Source organism: Galeopterus variegatus, unplaced genomic scaffold (assembly GCF_000696425.1).
Source record: "Galeopterus variegatus unplaced genomic scaffold, G_variegatus-3.0.2 Scaffold1427, whole genome shotgun sequence".
NCBI classification, from domain to species: domain Eukaryota; kingdom Metazoa; phylum Chordata; class Mammalia; order Dermoptera; family Cynocephalidae; genus Galeopterus; species Galeopterus variegatus.
In genome coordinates, this window is record NW_007727538.1 from 322,221 (window position 1) to 337,464 (window position 15,244).

General features: G+C 47.5%; 1 protein-coding gene across 1 annotated transcript in view; it reads left to right on the forward strand.

Annotated features, from left to right (window-relative positions):
* UBASH3A (ubiquitin associated and SH3 domain containing A) overlaps window positions 1–13,968 on the forward strand; it is a 44,531-nt gene extending 30,563 nt beyond the window's left edge. Inside the window, exons 9-14 of the mRNA XM_008576909.1 lie at window positions 88–210; window positions 8,476–8,568; window positions 9,405–9,549; window positions 10,525–10,631; window positions 11,212–11,321; window positions 13,802–13,968. Coding sequence (XP_008575131.1) covers window positions 88–210; window positions 8,476–8,568; window positions 9,405–9,549; window positions 10,525–10,631; window positions 11,212–11,321; window positions 13,802–13,939 — 716 coding nt within the window. The 3' untranslated portion in view covers window positions 13,940–13,968. The remainder of the gene's footprint in view (window positions 1–87; window positions 211–8,475; window positions 8,569–9,404; window positions 9,550–10,524; window positions 10,632–11,211; window positions 11,322–13,801) is intronic.
* The last annotated feature ends 1,276 nt before the right edge of the window (window positions 13,969–15,244 follow it).

The following is a 15,244-nucleotide window of genomic DNA, read 5'->3' on the forward strand; positions in this document are numbered from 1 at the left end:
GATGTGGATCTTGATCCTGGGAGTTTTACAGGAGAAATCTGCCCTAACCTGACGGAACTGAGTATCTGGTGCTCACTTGTGCTTTAGGAAAATACTACAGGCCGGACCTCAACTTCCCTTGCAGCCTGCCCAGGCGGAGCAGCGGCATCAGAGACTTTGAGAATGATCCACCGTTGTCGTCGTGTGGGATTTTCCAGTCCAGAATTGCAGGCACGTTTGAGCGTCATCGGGTAGGAAGAGTAACAATAATAATGGTGATGATCATAGCTGGTGGGTACTGAGCCCTGACTGCATGCTCTTTGACATCAGGGTTAGCATTACCCCACTCTGCTGATGAGGGAGCTGGGGCACAGAGAGGCTAAGTAACTCACCTGAGGTCACACAGCTAGTAAATGGAAGTGCAGAGATTTGATCCAGGAATGGATGGTTGGGGAAGTCAGGAGGAATGAAAGACAGCATGGAAAGAACAAGGAGGGGAGGAAAACTCAACAACCACTCTGTGCAACAAGGATGTCATTTCAGAAATTAAAAAACACATCCCCTCATTGATTTTATGTCAAAATCTGGCACTTTGGGCTTTCGTTTTATGTCTGGGGGTTCTGGGTCTGCACAACTGAATTTTTGGAACAGAAGAACCACTGAGTTCATCTGACCTTCATTTTTAAAAATTAGTACGTCAAATCTACAGAGGCAAAGGGGCATCCCAGGTCATACAGGTGGTTCATTGAAGGTACTCGCTAGCACTCAGCTCTCTGGCTTCTCACCCAGTGGTGCGCTTGTAATGTTTAACCACCAGCTCTAGGCAGGGTGAGGCAGCCCTGATTTACAGCATTTGCTGATTTCAGTGGTGAAAATACCGTGCACACACTGCAGCTGATTTCAAGCTCCCACTATGGGGTCACGGACGCAGAGTGGGGACATGTGTGCTGTGTGCACACACCTTTCTGTGCTCCATGCCTGAATCCTCATGTTTGCACATGTGTGCATTTGGGAGTCTCTGCAAATTGGTGTCTGTGTGGGCAATGGTTGGCAATGGTCTCTGTTAGTTTGCTGGGGCTGCTGTAGCAAATTACACAGTCAGGCAGCTTAAACAACAGAGATTTATTGTCTCACAGTCTGGAGGCTAGAAATCCCAGGTCGAGGTATCAGCAGGGCTGGTTCTCCTGGAGGCTGAGTGGGGATCTGTTGTGGGCCCCTCTCTCTTTGGCTTACATATAGCCATCTTCTTCACAAGATCTTCCTTCTAAACAGGTCTGTTTCGAAATTTTCCCTTTTTTTTAATGATACCAGTCATTGGATTAGGCAACACACTAATTTTAACTTAATTGAGGTGTTTACTCTAATTTTAATTTGATTACTCTGTAAAGACCCTATTTCCAAATAAAGTCATATTCTAAGTTACCAGGGGTTAGGACTCCAACATATCTTCTTCGGAGGGGGACACACAATTCAACCCATAACAGCCTCCTCTAAAGCCTCCCTGGCTCGGGTACCATGTAGTTTCTGCACCGTAGAGGCTCCTTTCTTTCCCAAAGAGCAGAGCTTCTGATATCATAGTATCACCCAACCCAAGTCTGGCTGCCTGCCGCCAAAGAGAAACAAAAGACGTTAAAGTCAAATATTGGTGAAAATGGAAGCCCATCAAGAATGTCAAAAGAATGAAATATTTGATCAAACAGGATCATGGGTCACTGTGAAATAATAGTCATTCATTCAACTGAAGTGATAATCAGAAACTTCAAAAGCAACCCAGAAAGTAACAAGAATGCAAAAACCTTAACATTTTCAAAGCTCAGTTTTTCACATAATCAGAAACCTAGCTAAGACAACCTAGGAAATTATTTTGATAAAATGCAAAATCTTTGTTCATTAGGCCTTTTCCCAAAAAGGTGAAGATAACCTGCAGTGTGGTTGTTCTCCTTACAGGAAGCCTGCTCAGATAACCTACAAATCAGGCTTAATGGAAAGTTGTTTTGAATTTAATCAGACATAGGAAGAAAGTGTCCCAGGTTCTGGGAGCAACAATTCAAACACACGAAGAAAAAGCCAAGGGTACAGAATCACATTGTACTAGAGGGAAAACACTGCTTTTTTCTAGACCTTCAAGACAGGACATTTCGGTGTCAGATGATAAAAGCAGAGTTAGCAGATGAAAAAGTGAAAGAGAAAGTTGTCTAGACCTTTGCAAGGGTGGAGACAGTGGGGGCTGCGGGCAGTTATAACCTGCAGAGCACGCATAGAGGGAGACAGCAAAAGTGAACTTCTGAGACGTGAATCTAAGAAGCTTCGAGAGGAAGATTTTCCCTCAAGAAACAAAGTTCTTATTCCAAATGAAAAAGACAGCATTCCCAGCCTGAAAATAGGGGGATTAAATGAATCTCAGGAAGAAATATGGCAAAAATAGAAACTGTAGTTTAGAAGATGGCTCTTAATGAAACAGACTTTAGAATTAAAAATCAAAACCTCTTGCAATTTTACTAAAAGCAGATCAATATTTCAAGAAAAACTTGTTATGGTATGGGGGGACACTTAGTTCTGTATCAGTGTCTTTTTTAATATTAAATTTCCATCTTTAGAAAGAGTTAGAAATAATTCCCTTCTAATTATAGCCAACTTAATCACACACAAAATTCTTTTATAGATTCACCTTCACAAACCATTATTCCAACCTACTCAGACATTTTCATGACTTGTTTTAGACTTTCTGCTTTGTTCTATATTTACTCTTTCCTAAATAACCATTTTGCTTTAGGACAAAAATTTGCTACACAAGATTCTTTCTTATATAAAATTATTCTCTTTTCTTTTTAACGTTCATAACCAAAACTACATCTTCATATCCATAGCTTTCGTCACATCTCCCCTTCTCCTGCTTACTGGTTCCTTTCTATCTTGTTTCTTTTTCCTCCCTAAATTTACCTTTTGAAACAACCTCTGAAAAGCTCTCACTTTAGACAAAATTATTATTTTAAATAAAGAGCACATTTTATGTCTTTTTAAATCATTTTTCTCATTAAAAACACATCTAATTTTTGGCAGAATTACATATACTGGTTAGACTTTTAATTCTTTTTTTTTTTTTTTTTTTTTTTTTNGGACATTCTTCTCTTTGGAAAAAAATGTAAAAACCGCCTTTCCAGTGAACACAGCTAAGACTGGCATTTAATAAAGGACTTTAAAGCTTGTGGCTCACATAAGAGTCTCTTCCGATGGAAATGCCAAGGAGGAACTTTTCAGAAAAATCCTGAATGGGTTTTACAAGGTGTGCAAAATAGCCAGCTGCCTCCCTCTGTGTCATTAAGGGCTGGGGGCTGGAGGAAGCCGGCTGGGTGAATTCACAAATGGCTGGGCAGGTCTCAGAACATCCGTGTGGCTGCCAGAACCTGGGGTCTGGGGTCACTTGGGAGGATATGAAGGCAAACCAGAGTGCACTGGAGGGTTGGTGTGGCATGGCGTCCTCTGTGAGGACAGTGAATCATTTTGGTGATGAGACCAGCCCTACCACTTGCTGGCCGCTCATTGGGCACCAGGCTCCAGGCACTGGGCATCATCTCACTGACTCAATGCAGTGACTCTGTCATTTTCCCTTTTGACAGATATGAGGCTCAGAGCCTCCAAACTGAGTAAAATAACCTGAACACCTGCCATACATAAGGAAAAGGATTTCAGGAGACCTGGATTCTAGACCAGTGCTTTTTACCAACTCATCACAACTCTGTCACTGTCCCCTTTTTCCTGATAAGAGCTCCTTTAACACAGTTTAATAATTCCTGGAGGACCAGTAAAACTCTTCCAGCTCTTCCTAAATATGAGCCTGAAATTAACACTTCATAACTAGAGAAGGGCAGGTAGCTAGTGTCACAGACTGTCACATCTTAGTACTCAAGGTCAGACTCAAAGTGAAACACAGCACCATCCACCTGGTTTCTAGCCACGCCTTTGAGCAATTGACAGAATTCTGTGTCCCTATGCAATATAAGGCACTTAAAGCTATGTATGGGAAGGGGCCAAATTTCACCTAACTAATTGATGCCAAATTGGGATGATTGTCAAGTTAAGCTAAATCAGCCACGGAGACATGGTTCTTTATCAGGAAAACTGTGTGAGCGAATCTTCATGAGGGGTTATGGGAGGACAGAGAGGGTTTCGCAGTTCCTGCAGCTGAAACTAAGTTTTCTGTATTAGAGGAATGCTGTGTGCATGGCAGAGCTGCGTTTCTCCTCAAGTTGGATCCATATCACAGAGCACATTCGAGAAACAGCACAGTTGACAGAAATTTAAGTGATACCCTTGCTTGTGATGTGGATCTTGATCCTGGGAGTTTTACAGGAGAAATCTGCCCTAACCTGACGGAACTGAGTATCTGGTGCTCACTTGTGCTTTAGGAAAATACTACAGGCCGGACCTCAACTTCCCTTGCAGCCTGCCCAGGCGGAGCAGCGGCATCAGAGACTTTGAGAATGATCCACCGTTGTCGTCGTGTGGGATTTTCCAGTCCAGAATTGCAGGCACGTTTGAGCGTCATCGGGTAGGAAGAGTAACAATAATAATGGTGATGATCATAGCTGGTGGGTACTGAGCCCTGACTGCATGCTCTTTGACATCAGGGTTAGCATTACCCCACTCTGCTGATGAGGGAGCTGGGGCACAGAGAGGCTAAGTAACTCACCTGAGGTCACACAGCTAGTAAATGGAAGTGCAGAGATTTGATCCAGGAATGGATGGTTGGGGAAGTCAGGAGGAATGAAAGACAGCATGGAAAGAACAAGGAGGGGAGGAAAACTCAACAACCACTCTGTGCAACAAGGATGTCATTTCAGAAATTAAAAAACACATCCCCTCATTGATTTTATGTCAAAATCTGGCACTTTGGGCTTTCGTTTTATGTCTGGGGGTTCTGGGTCTGCACAACTGAATTTTTGGAACAGAAGAACCACTGAGTTCATCTGACCTTCATTTTTAAAAATTAGTACGTCAAATCTACAGAGGCAAAGGGGCATCCCAGGTCATACAGGTGGTTCATTGAAGGTACTCGCTAGCACTCAGCTCTCTGGCTTCTCACCCAGTGGTGCGCTTGTAATGTTTAACCACCAGCTCTAGGCAGGGTGAGGCAGCCCTGATTTACAGCATTTGCTGATTTCAGTGGTGAAAATACCGTGCACACACTGCAGCTGATTTCAAGCTCCCACTATGGGGTCACGGACGCAGAGTGGGGACATGTGTGCTGTGTGCACACACCTTTCTGTGCTCCATGCCTGAATCCTCATGTTTGCACATGTGTGCATTTGGGAGTCTCTGCAAATTGGTGTCTGTGTGGGCAATGGTTGGCAATGGTCTCTGTTAGTTTGCTGGGGCTGCTGTAGCAAATTACACAGTCAGGCAGCTTAAACAACAGAGATTTATTGTCTCACAGTCTGGAGGCTAGAAATCCCAGGTCGAGGTATCAGCAGGGCTGGTTCTCCTGGAGGCTGAGTGGGGATCTGTTGTGGGCCCCTCTCTCTTTGGCTTACATATAGCCATCTTCTTCACAAGATCTTCCTTCTAAACAGGTCTGTTTCGAAATTTTCCCTTTTTTTTAATGATACCAGTCATTGGATTAGGCAACACACTAATTTTAACTTAATTGAGGTGTTTACTCTAATTTTAATTTGATTACTCTGTAAAGACCCTATTTCCAAATAAAGTCATATTCTAAGTTACCAGGGGTTAGGACTCCAACATATCTTCTTCGGAGGGGGACACACAATTCAACCCATAACAGCCTCCTCTAGTGTCGCCCCCGTACCAGACCGGGACCGGCAATGGGATCGCAACCCTCGGTGTTGCCCCCCGCGCCTCGCTCAGCCAGTGAGTAGGAATCGGTCCGCATGTGGGATCCGAACCCTCGGCGGGAGCGCCGCCGCACTTCCCAAGCGGCGCACTAGCACAGTGCGCCACCGGGCCGGCCCTAGACTTTTAATTCTTAATGACCTTAATTTTTAGTGAAAAACTTAGGAAGCAAGCAACTTTGAACTATCTGCCATATGCTAGTAATTATTTATGAATGTTTATCCCATTTGCATTTATCTAATTTATTTAATTTTTAATAATTATTCCTAGATTATTTATGAAAATAGCTCATCCTTTCTTTGCCTGCAAGATTATATGTTAAACCAAAAAATTTTCTGTAGAAAAGGTTCTCAACAATTTTTCGTGGCTTTTTATTTTGTACTTTATGTGAAGAACTTTTTTTTTTTTTTGTCTTTTTTTTACTGACCGGTAATGGAATTGCAACCCTTGGTGTCGCGCCCGTACCGGGGACCAGCAACAGGATCGCAACCCTCGGTGTTGCGTCCGCACCGCGCTCAGCCAGTGAGCGGGAACCCGTCTCCACATGGGATCCGAACCCTCAGCGGGAGCGCCACTGTGCTCCCAAGCGGCACACTCTCCAGTGCACCACCGGGCCGGCCCTGTGAAGAACTTTTTAAGCTTTGAGATAGTCTCTGTTAGTTTGGATTAACTGTGCACAGATAGATGGATTCTGTCCAGAGACCTAGCCAATTATAACTTTCTGGATTGTAGTTTCTGTTTCCCAATCTTGCCATGAGAAACTCAGACCAGTTCTGTAGGATGCAGCTGAAGGAATGTGGAGCTCTCATTACCCATTTCCCAGATCACTGACAAAATTAACTGTGCACAGATAGATGGATTCTGTCCAGAGACCTAGCCAATTATAACTTTCTGGATCGTAGTTTCTGTTTCCCAATCTTGCCACGAGAAACTCAGACCAGTTCTGTAGGATGCAGCTGAAGGAATGTGGAGCTCTCATTACCCATTTCCCAGATCACTGACAATATAATACAAGCTGAAGTACAGTGTAGTAACTTAGAGGTCCATTCAGTGGTCATCTCTCTTCAGAATGTAACACATACGTTGGCCGAGCAGTATAGCTATAAAAAACCATTCTACTTTCAGTCATGGGTGCCTAACTAAAAGCTTCCAGTCTCCTAAATATGGCCCAAAGGACTTTGATTCAGGATTGGGGGAGAAGTATCGGTGACAATAGTCTCACCTTCACACTCACACACAGGGAAAAGTCAAACAGACAAAATGCTGGCCGTATGCCTGCAGCTATCTCCAAATACCAAGCTAGCTCATTTGCACACACGCCATGTAGAAAACAAGCTCCTGGTGTGCACACCGGTGTGACCTACCAGCTAGGAGTCCTAGACTCCTTTACTAACACTGCCTTCTTTATCAACCAAAAGGCAAGGATCAGTGGTCATTGCCACCACTGGAAAATCAGAGAACCTTTCCTGAAACAAACAGGCAGCTGCTGGGAAAATCCCAGAACTCCCAGCCACCGGCTGGCCTGCTTCAGGCCGTGGGCACCCACAGGTGGGCCCAGCTCGCTCCCACAGCATGAATGCTGAGCCCTAGCTGCTGCTGTGGCCTCTTGTTCCACCCTTGGAAATGGGGGGTTGCCTAGGCCACCCAGGACACTCAGCCCCTGGCTGGCTTGACAGAATCTGTTACCACACCCATCACTGAACCCAAGTCCAGCTGCCTGTGACCAAGCAGAAACAATCTGCTCGAAAGTCAAATGTTGGGGAAAGGGGCGGCAGCTTTGTCCAGGACAGCCAGCCACCTGGGGAGGTGGTTTAGCCTCCGGTTTCTCTGCTGATTGTCCTGGACAAAGCTGCTTCCCCTTTTCACAGCATTTGACTTTTGAGCCACTTGTTTCTCTCTGGTGGTGGGCAGCTGGACTTGGGCTCAGTAATGACAGTAGGAAACGTGGCTTGTCCTTCCATGAGCTTCAGCTGATCTTGAGTTTTCCATTGCTGTAGAGCAAATTGCCGTGAACTTAAAGCAGCACCCATCTGTCAGCTCAGTTCTGTAGATCAGAGACCCGCACAGGGCAGGGCTGGCTCTCTGCTCAGCATCTCAAAGTCTGAAATCGAGCTGTTGGCTGAACTGAGTCCCCACATGAAGCTTGCGTCCCCTCCAGACTAATTCCAGCTGTTGGCAGGATCCAGATCCTTGCGGCTGTGACACTGAGGTCCCTTCCAGGCCAGCTGTTAGCTGGGGACCACTCTCAGCCCCTTGAGGCCCCACGCATTCCTTGCCGAGCGGTCCTCTCCATCTCTGAAGCCAGCAGTGGACAATGTCTCACATGCCAAATTCCTCTCGCTTCACACCTCTCCGACTTCTTTTCTCTGATTGACTGGAGAAAAGCTCTGCTTTTAGTGGGCTTACCTGACCTGGTTGAGCCCACCTGGAGTCATCTTCCTTCCACCATATAATGTAATGTAGTCACGGGGCAATTGATGTTATAGTCACAGGTTCTGCCCATACTCAAGGGGGTTATGCAGGGTGTGTACATGGTGACGGGGGTAGAAATCTGGGGCTCTCTTAGGACCCTGCCCACCACTGGACTCAGCCACCCCTGGGAAGCTAGAGTTATGAAAGGGGCCTCTCCCACCCACTGTTTTCCAGGGGACGCCCTGCTGGACAGCGGCATCAGAATCTCCTCTGTCTTCGCCTCCCCAGCCCTCCGCTGCGTGCAGACAGCCAAACACATCCTGGAAGGTTGGTGGGAACTTCGGTGTGCTTCTCAAGCTGCCTTGGCCACGTGGCTGTTCTCCAAGGGGAGAAGGCAGGGAAGTGGAGGGGGACCAGATGATCAACAGTGAATGGCCCCATCAGAGCCATAAGGCTGTTACGAGTCAGCCTTCCGAGAACTGCTAGCAAGCACGCTGATTTGGGGAACTGATTTTATTTCCAGCATTTGAGTTGAATGACATTTTCTCCATTTCAAATAAAACCAAAAGGGCTTCCCCCCTCCCGACTCAAAAAGAGATGGCCTTACTTTATAGGTCTTCTTTTAGTCAAGATATAACATGCTTGGGAAGGGTGAGTTGTGAGGAACGTTCTGGAATGTTCCACCCCTCGCCTATTGCCCAGTCCGGTGCAAGTGTTATAGGATGGTGCTTTGTCAGACTAGCATTCTCCGTGATTGGCCACATCCTCATTTGGCAAGCTCTCAGCCATGACCAGAGGATGAGGCATGTGGGACTGGTTTAGCTGTAGGGTTGTGTCAGGTGACGAGGTTGAGCTCCCAGTTTGGGCCTGCTGCCCATGGTGCCTCCCCAGCTCCTGGGAGACTCTGTCCCTTCCTGATGGACAGAAGGAGGTTCTCACTCCCCTGATACCTTCCAACTGCCCAGCACTTTTGGTCTCAGACATAGCATGGCCATGCTTAATCATAGAACAATATTTGCCAAGAAAAAAAAAAATCACATTTTTGAAAGGTTTTATTTAGATTCGTGTGCAGGAATCTAAGACCTAGGAGGAGACTTATTTTATTTATGTAAAGCCAACATGGACATTGAGGATGATAAATGCTTGTATTCCATTGAATCCAGAACTCAAATTGGAGGAAAAAATTAAGATAAGAGTGGAACCTGGAATCTTTGAATGGACAAAATGGGAGAACAGCAAAACCACCCCGACCCTCATGACCTTGGAAGAGCTGAAAGAGGCAAACTTCAATGTCGACACTGATTACAGGTGTGTCACTCTCAAGTTTTCTGCTGCTGGAGTTTTTCTAGATCTTGTCAAAGAAAAAATTGTGTAACACTTGTTAAAAATGGTAAAGAAAACTTCATTCAAGAGGGACCTCTGCAATGGAGTTTTGAGATTGGGCTCAACTTTGAATACAAGGAAAAGTGGGGATTTAATACAAGGAGCAGGGTGGGGTCAGTGTATGGGGATTGTGAATACTGTCACCTATCTCATATAGTTTCATTCAATACAGGGACATCTATTCAGTATATCTGACAAATTGTCATCTAATCCCTGAGTTTTGTAGCTGTAAATTCTTATTTCCAGTAAATGATTCCTATTTATAGTAACCCAAAGCAATCTTCTGGTAACTTTCACCTTTGATTCCTACTTCTGCCCTTTGCAGCAATAAATTCATTCTTCTGTGTGACATCCTTTCAAGAATTTGAAGATAACCTTTATGCTCAGCTCCATCCTGCATCATTTTATTTTTCCAGTCTGAGTATCATCTCGTTCCTCAACCATTCTATCTATACCTAGGGCCCCTATCTTTCACTATCTTACTCAATTTTCTCTGTATACCAATATCGAGGGTGATCAGATATCTCGGGGTGGGGGAGAGGGGATTCTTGCTAAAACTGACTCTGCAAGGAAAAATACAGAAGCCAAAGGCTGGGTTAGTCAGGAAGAGGGTTTGGAGGAGCCTGACTAGAGTCAAGGAGAGAGTCTGTCACATTCCTGCCACATCTGACTTTGCCACCACAGAACCTTGCCACTATTTGGTAAGAATGCATGCTGGGGACTGAGCGTCAGCCCTCTACCAGTTTTGAGCCCAAAACTGGAACCTCCCTGTTGCACATGAGCCCTGCCTTGAGGCAGAGCTGTCGTGGAAGAGCACTCCCCCTCCCCAGCTGACCACAGCCACAGATTCTCACCCCACCCAACAGGCCAGGGCGGCAGCCACCCTTCTCCTCCTTCCAGGCCTGTGTTTCCCCTCTCCTCGCTTGTGCTGGCCGAGAGCTACGATGAATACGTGGACAGGTGTGCAGTGAGCATGGGACAGATCGTCAGCACCAGCCCACAGGACAGTAAGTGCTGCTGTCCTTGGTGCAAACGGTCCCTGGGTTTGGGGTCTTACCTCTGAGATGGAAATTGGCCAATTTTCTGAACCTATTAGTGCCCAGCCTCCCCCACCCTCATTCTCCTGCCAACGGAGTGTTGTATCTACCCCGGGGCACAGACACACACTCCACCACTGCCCAGGCCCCAGGCCCCTCGATTCCGGGGCTGAGTGCCGATGGGACCCAGGGCAGCAGGGTTAACACGAATCACGCATGTCCAAATGACTCAGGTCGGCTTCCTAGGGAGAAAAGGAGACTAAGGACCGAGCAACCTAGGTAGTCATTGGGCCTGGCCACAGGCCACCTTCCTCTAACTCTGCCAGCTTTGCTCTGTCCTGGATGAAGCCCAGACAGAGGTGTTGGCTTCCATACCTTCCCCTGAGCTGGCTGGGGCACGTTATGTCACTTGAGGGACACTCACCCAGCCTGTGGACTCCAGATGCCTTATCTACAGCAGGCAAATCAGATCAGAAATCTGGGAACCCCCAGTCAAATAAGAGGCATTCTCTGTGGCTGCTTTGACCTTTGGTGTTCTCTCTTTCCACAGCAGGTACCATCCTGATCGTGAGCCACGGCTCGGCACTGGACTCCTGCACACGGCCGCTACTTGGGCTACCGCCCCGGGACTGCGGGGACTTTGCCCAGCTGGTGAGAAAGGTACATGCCCACTCTGGTCTCTTTGGGCCACAGCATCAAGCACCCCAAAGATGCAGGATCAACTCACTGTCTTCTCAGAGTGAAAGCAAGTGTCTGGCCAGCCCAGGGCTGCAGGGACCCACAACCCCCCAGGAGTGTGCTCACCTGCTCTTGTGCAAGGGGCGAGTTCAGGCCGGGGCTGATGGGAGAGGTTTGTCATCTTCATCATTAAGGAGACTTTGGTTGTTGACTGTGACTCAGGGTAAACAAAAGGCAGGGTTTTTGAAAAGTCAGCTCGCATCATAAGTCTGTGCCACTCCGGTCATAAGACAAATGGACCAGAAGAAGCAAGTGACATGGGTGAGGAGAGAACAGACAACTGCTGGCTGACTTCAGGCTTCCTCTAGGGACCTGGCGGGGTGGGGACTGATGGATGGAAAGGACCTCCGACCCTCTTGCCTTTGCAGTCACCTGGCCGTGGAAGAAACCTGAGCTGGTGCAGCTGCCAGCCCAGGTGCTGGGCCAGGGCATGCAAATACCTGATGAAAACAGATGGTAAATGGGTGCTTTGGAGACCTTGTCGACCCTCACCCAGCAAAGCAGGGTGAGGCCAGTTGCTGGATGAATGGAGACGGGCACACGCAGGAGCTCACATGGCCCCTTCCCCTCCCGGAGGCTCTGCTCAGGGCTGCGCTTGCCCACAGTCCTTATCTTTTTTATCAAATTCATCAATGAGTTGACCAGTGTCCACAGCTGGCCTGAGGTAGTCTAGACAATACCCATGATAACAGGAGCGTCCTTGACCTGTGTCCTTCACACAAAATTGCCACCAGACCATGCTGGCCACAGCTTATTTGCCACAGTTATGGGCAGGAGGGGGTCCCTGAGCCCCCTGAGGGGACTGGGGGCTGCAGAGGAGCCAGACCCTCAGGTTCAGCCCAGCTATTGCCAGCAATGCACCTGCACAAAGTGCTCGGCTTTCTGAGCCCACTTCCTGCCAGAGAAAGTGCGTGCCTTCCTCCCACGGGGTGAGAGTCAATGACTTGAGCACATGGAAGCTCTCCCAGCTGCAGGATATAATCCTTCAGCAGCATCTCAGCATCAGACACCTGAACATCTCTTTTCTTGTCCCATTTTCTTCCAGACTTGGGTAGAAATATGCATCCCCTCCAAAGTGTCTCCCACCTGGGCTTTCCCAATCACAGCCCACACATTCCCAAGCCATCTGGTTGACCACAGTCCAGATACAATGGCTTGGGTCCCCAGGCCATACACAGAGACATCCACATAGCTTTTCCTGGGCAATTCTTCCAGCAGTCCCCTCACTGCCTGCTCCCTAAATGTCACTCTTGTTCCTGCAAACATCACTGTGTCTCCTGCCCATGCACCCTGTCCTGTTTCTGCACCTCTTCCCACAGCCCTTTACCCACATGCAAAGCCCCCCAACCCCAGGCTCTCCTGGGGCCCGTGTAATCCACAAGGGTGGTAGCTCTGCACCTGCCAGATGCTGACTTAAACTTGCATGTTGATGCTGTTCCAAGATCCCATAAGTCCCCAGCCACTCCAGGGACCCTTCCCCCACCCCCAGATGCCAGCCTTGAATTTGCAAACTACTGGGACTTTCTTATGCTGACCATTTGGCATCCACTCCATCCCCATCCCAGAATAAGCTGGACTTGTTCGTGCATATTAGAAATTCATCAAGGGGCTCTGCTGAAAGAGGGTCCTCAAACCTGGAGCAGCTGAAAAAGGAATGTTCACAACCTTCCCCTTGCCCACCCCCCAACACCCACCTCCCACAGTCCTACAAGCAGAAGGAGAGAATCATGCCTGAGTCAACACCAGCCTCCACTTGGATGCAACCTGCACGATGGAAATTTTGCAAATTTCATCTGACCAAGGAATTCCTAGATATTTTTAAAAGGGGAGGAAAAAAGGAAAAGCAAAATGTGTAAACAAACAAAAAAAAGCCTTAAAACAAAGCTCTATTCCAACACATTCACTTTATAGAGAAAGGAATTGAGGGCTGAGGTCTCACTTATTACTTTTCATTGGGTCTGAAAACTCAGTGCCTCTGTCTGTTAGTGGTCCTGAGTGCTGAGTGCGAGAGCCTAAGCCACTCTTTCGGCGGTAGACCGGGGTTCTCACCCTCAGCTCTGTGGACATCTGGGCCGGGTAATTCTTTGTGGTGGGACTGTCCTGTGTGTTGCAGGATGTTTAGTGGCACCCCTGGCCTTTACCAGATGGCTGTCAGTAGCACCTCTATTCCCCGTTGTGACAAACAGAAATGTGTCCAGACATCACCTAATGTCCCATGATTGAGGGGAGACATTGTCTGCAGTTGACAACCTCTGTGGTAGATGTCGGTGTGGTTTCCAAGGCAGCTACACCAGCTTGGGGACATCATGGCATAGAAATGCCTCTCGGTTGGCTTTAGAACTAGTCTAAAATTGATTGACTTGTTATAAAATATTAATAGGTGATTTAAAACTCTGTTCTAGATCCCATCTCTGGGTATGTGCTTCTGTGAAGAAAATAAAGAGGAAGGGAAGTGGGAGCTGGCAAACCCGCCCGTGAAGACGCTGACTCACGGGTCAAACTCGGCGTTTAACTGGAGGAACTGGATCCCAGGCAGCTAAGAGCCACCTCTGCATTTTTCATAACTTCATAAGGAAGAGTGAAAACTGTTTGCAAAGGCTGTAAGATACTCTTAGTTACAAGGTATCTTAGTCTCTCCTCACCTGATTCATAGAAGCACAAAACACACTTTTATATCCCAGTATATTTGCCACCTGCTTTTACCTTTGAACTCCCATCTGCTGCTCCGTTACCCTGCAGGCGGGGCTGTGAGAGCGCAGGCAGATGGCTGGCTGAGGACGCCACCTCTCAGGCCATGTGCTAAGTGTCTGCAGCACGGGGCCTGGGGGACATGACACCTGGGACTCTCGTCTCCAGGAAGTAAAGGCTCAGCACCCGCACACAGAAGGAAGACATACACTTCATTCTACGTGTTCTCATAGTCAAGGTCCCACTCATGTTTCCTTTCTGTTTCTGTCACCCTTCAGCTATGTCCACACAGGCTAAGACAGGTGCAATATGCAGTAAGACGGTGCAAGAAAACATCTACTAGATCAAAACCAGGGACCTGCTCCTGGGTGTCAGCACCCCAGGTTAACAGTTTCCTTTTGCTGCTGTGACCAGTTCCCACTAACTTAGTGATAAATGCGAACAACACAAAATTTTTAACAGACACACACACACACTTATTCTCTTACAGTTCTGGAAGTTAGAATTTCTAAAACAGTCAGCAAGTTGTGTTCCTTCTGGAAGCTCCAGGGGAGCATCCTTGTCCTGCATTTCCCATCCTCTAGAGGTGCCTGCGTCCCTTGTCTCGTGGCCCTGCTCCATCTTCAAGGCCAGCAGTGCAGCATCCTCCAGTCTCTCTCTCTGTCCTCTGCTTTTACTGTCACGTCACCTCCCGCCTCTAACCCTCCTGCCTCCTCTTACAAGGTCCCTTGTGATGACATCAGGCCCACCCAATAATCCAGAACCATTTCTCATCTCAAGATCCTTACCCTAACCACACCAGCAATGTCGCTTGTGCCGTGTAAAGTCACACATTCACGAGTCCCAGGGATTAGGACATAGACAACTTTGGGGCCATTCTTCAGCCTACCAAACCCGTGTCCTTCCAAGCACATCAGGGCCACTTATACATGGGCCCAGGCATAAGGATTTGGGATACACCCCTGGTGCAGGTCTGTTTTGGATTTTCCTTTTCTTGCTTCTGATTGAGTGGAGGGGGAAAGGTGACTTTGCAAATAGGAGGAGTGGGATCCCCTGACTTAACAGGGAAGCAGGAGAAGGTCTACCAGCAAACTGAAGTCTGCCCTGTGATGGTGTTTACCCAGTGGTGGGCTGGCCGGTTAGCTGAGTTGGTTAAA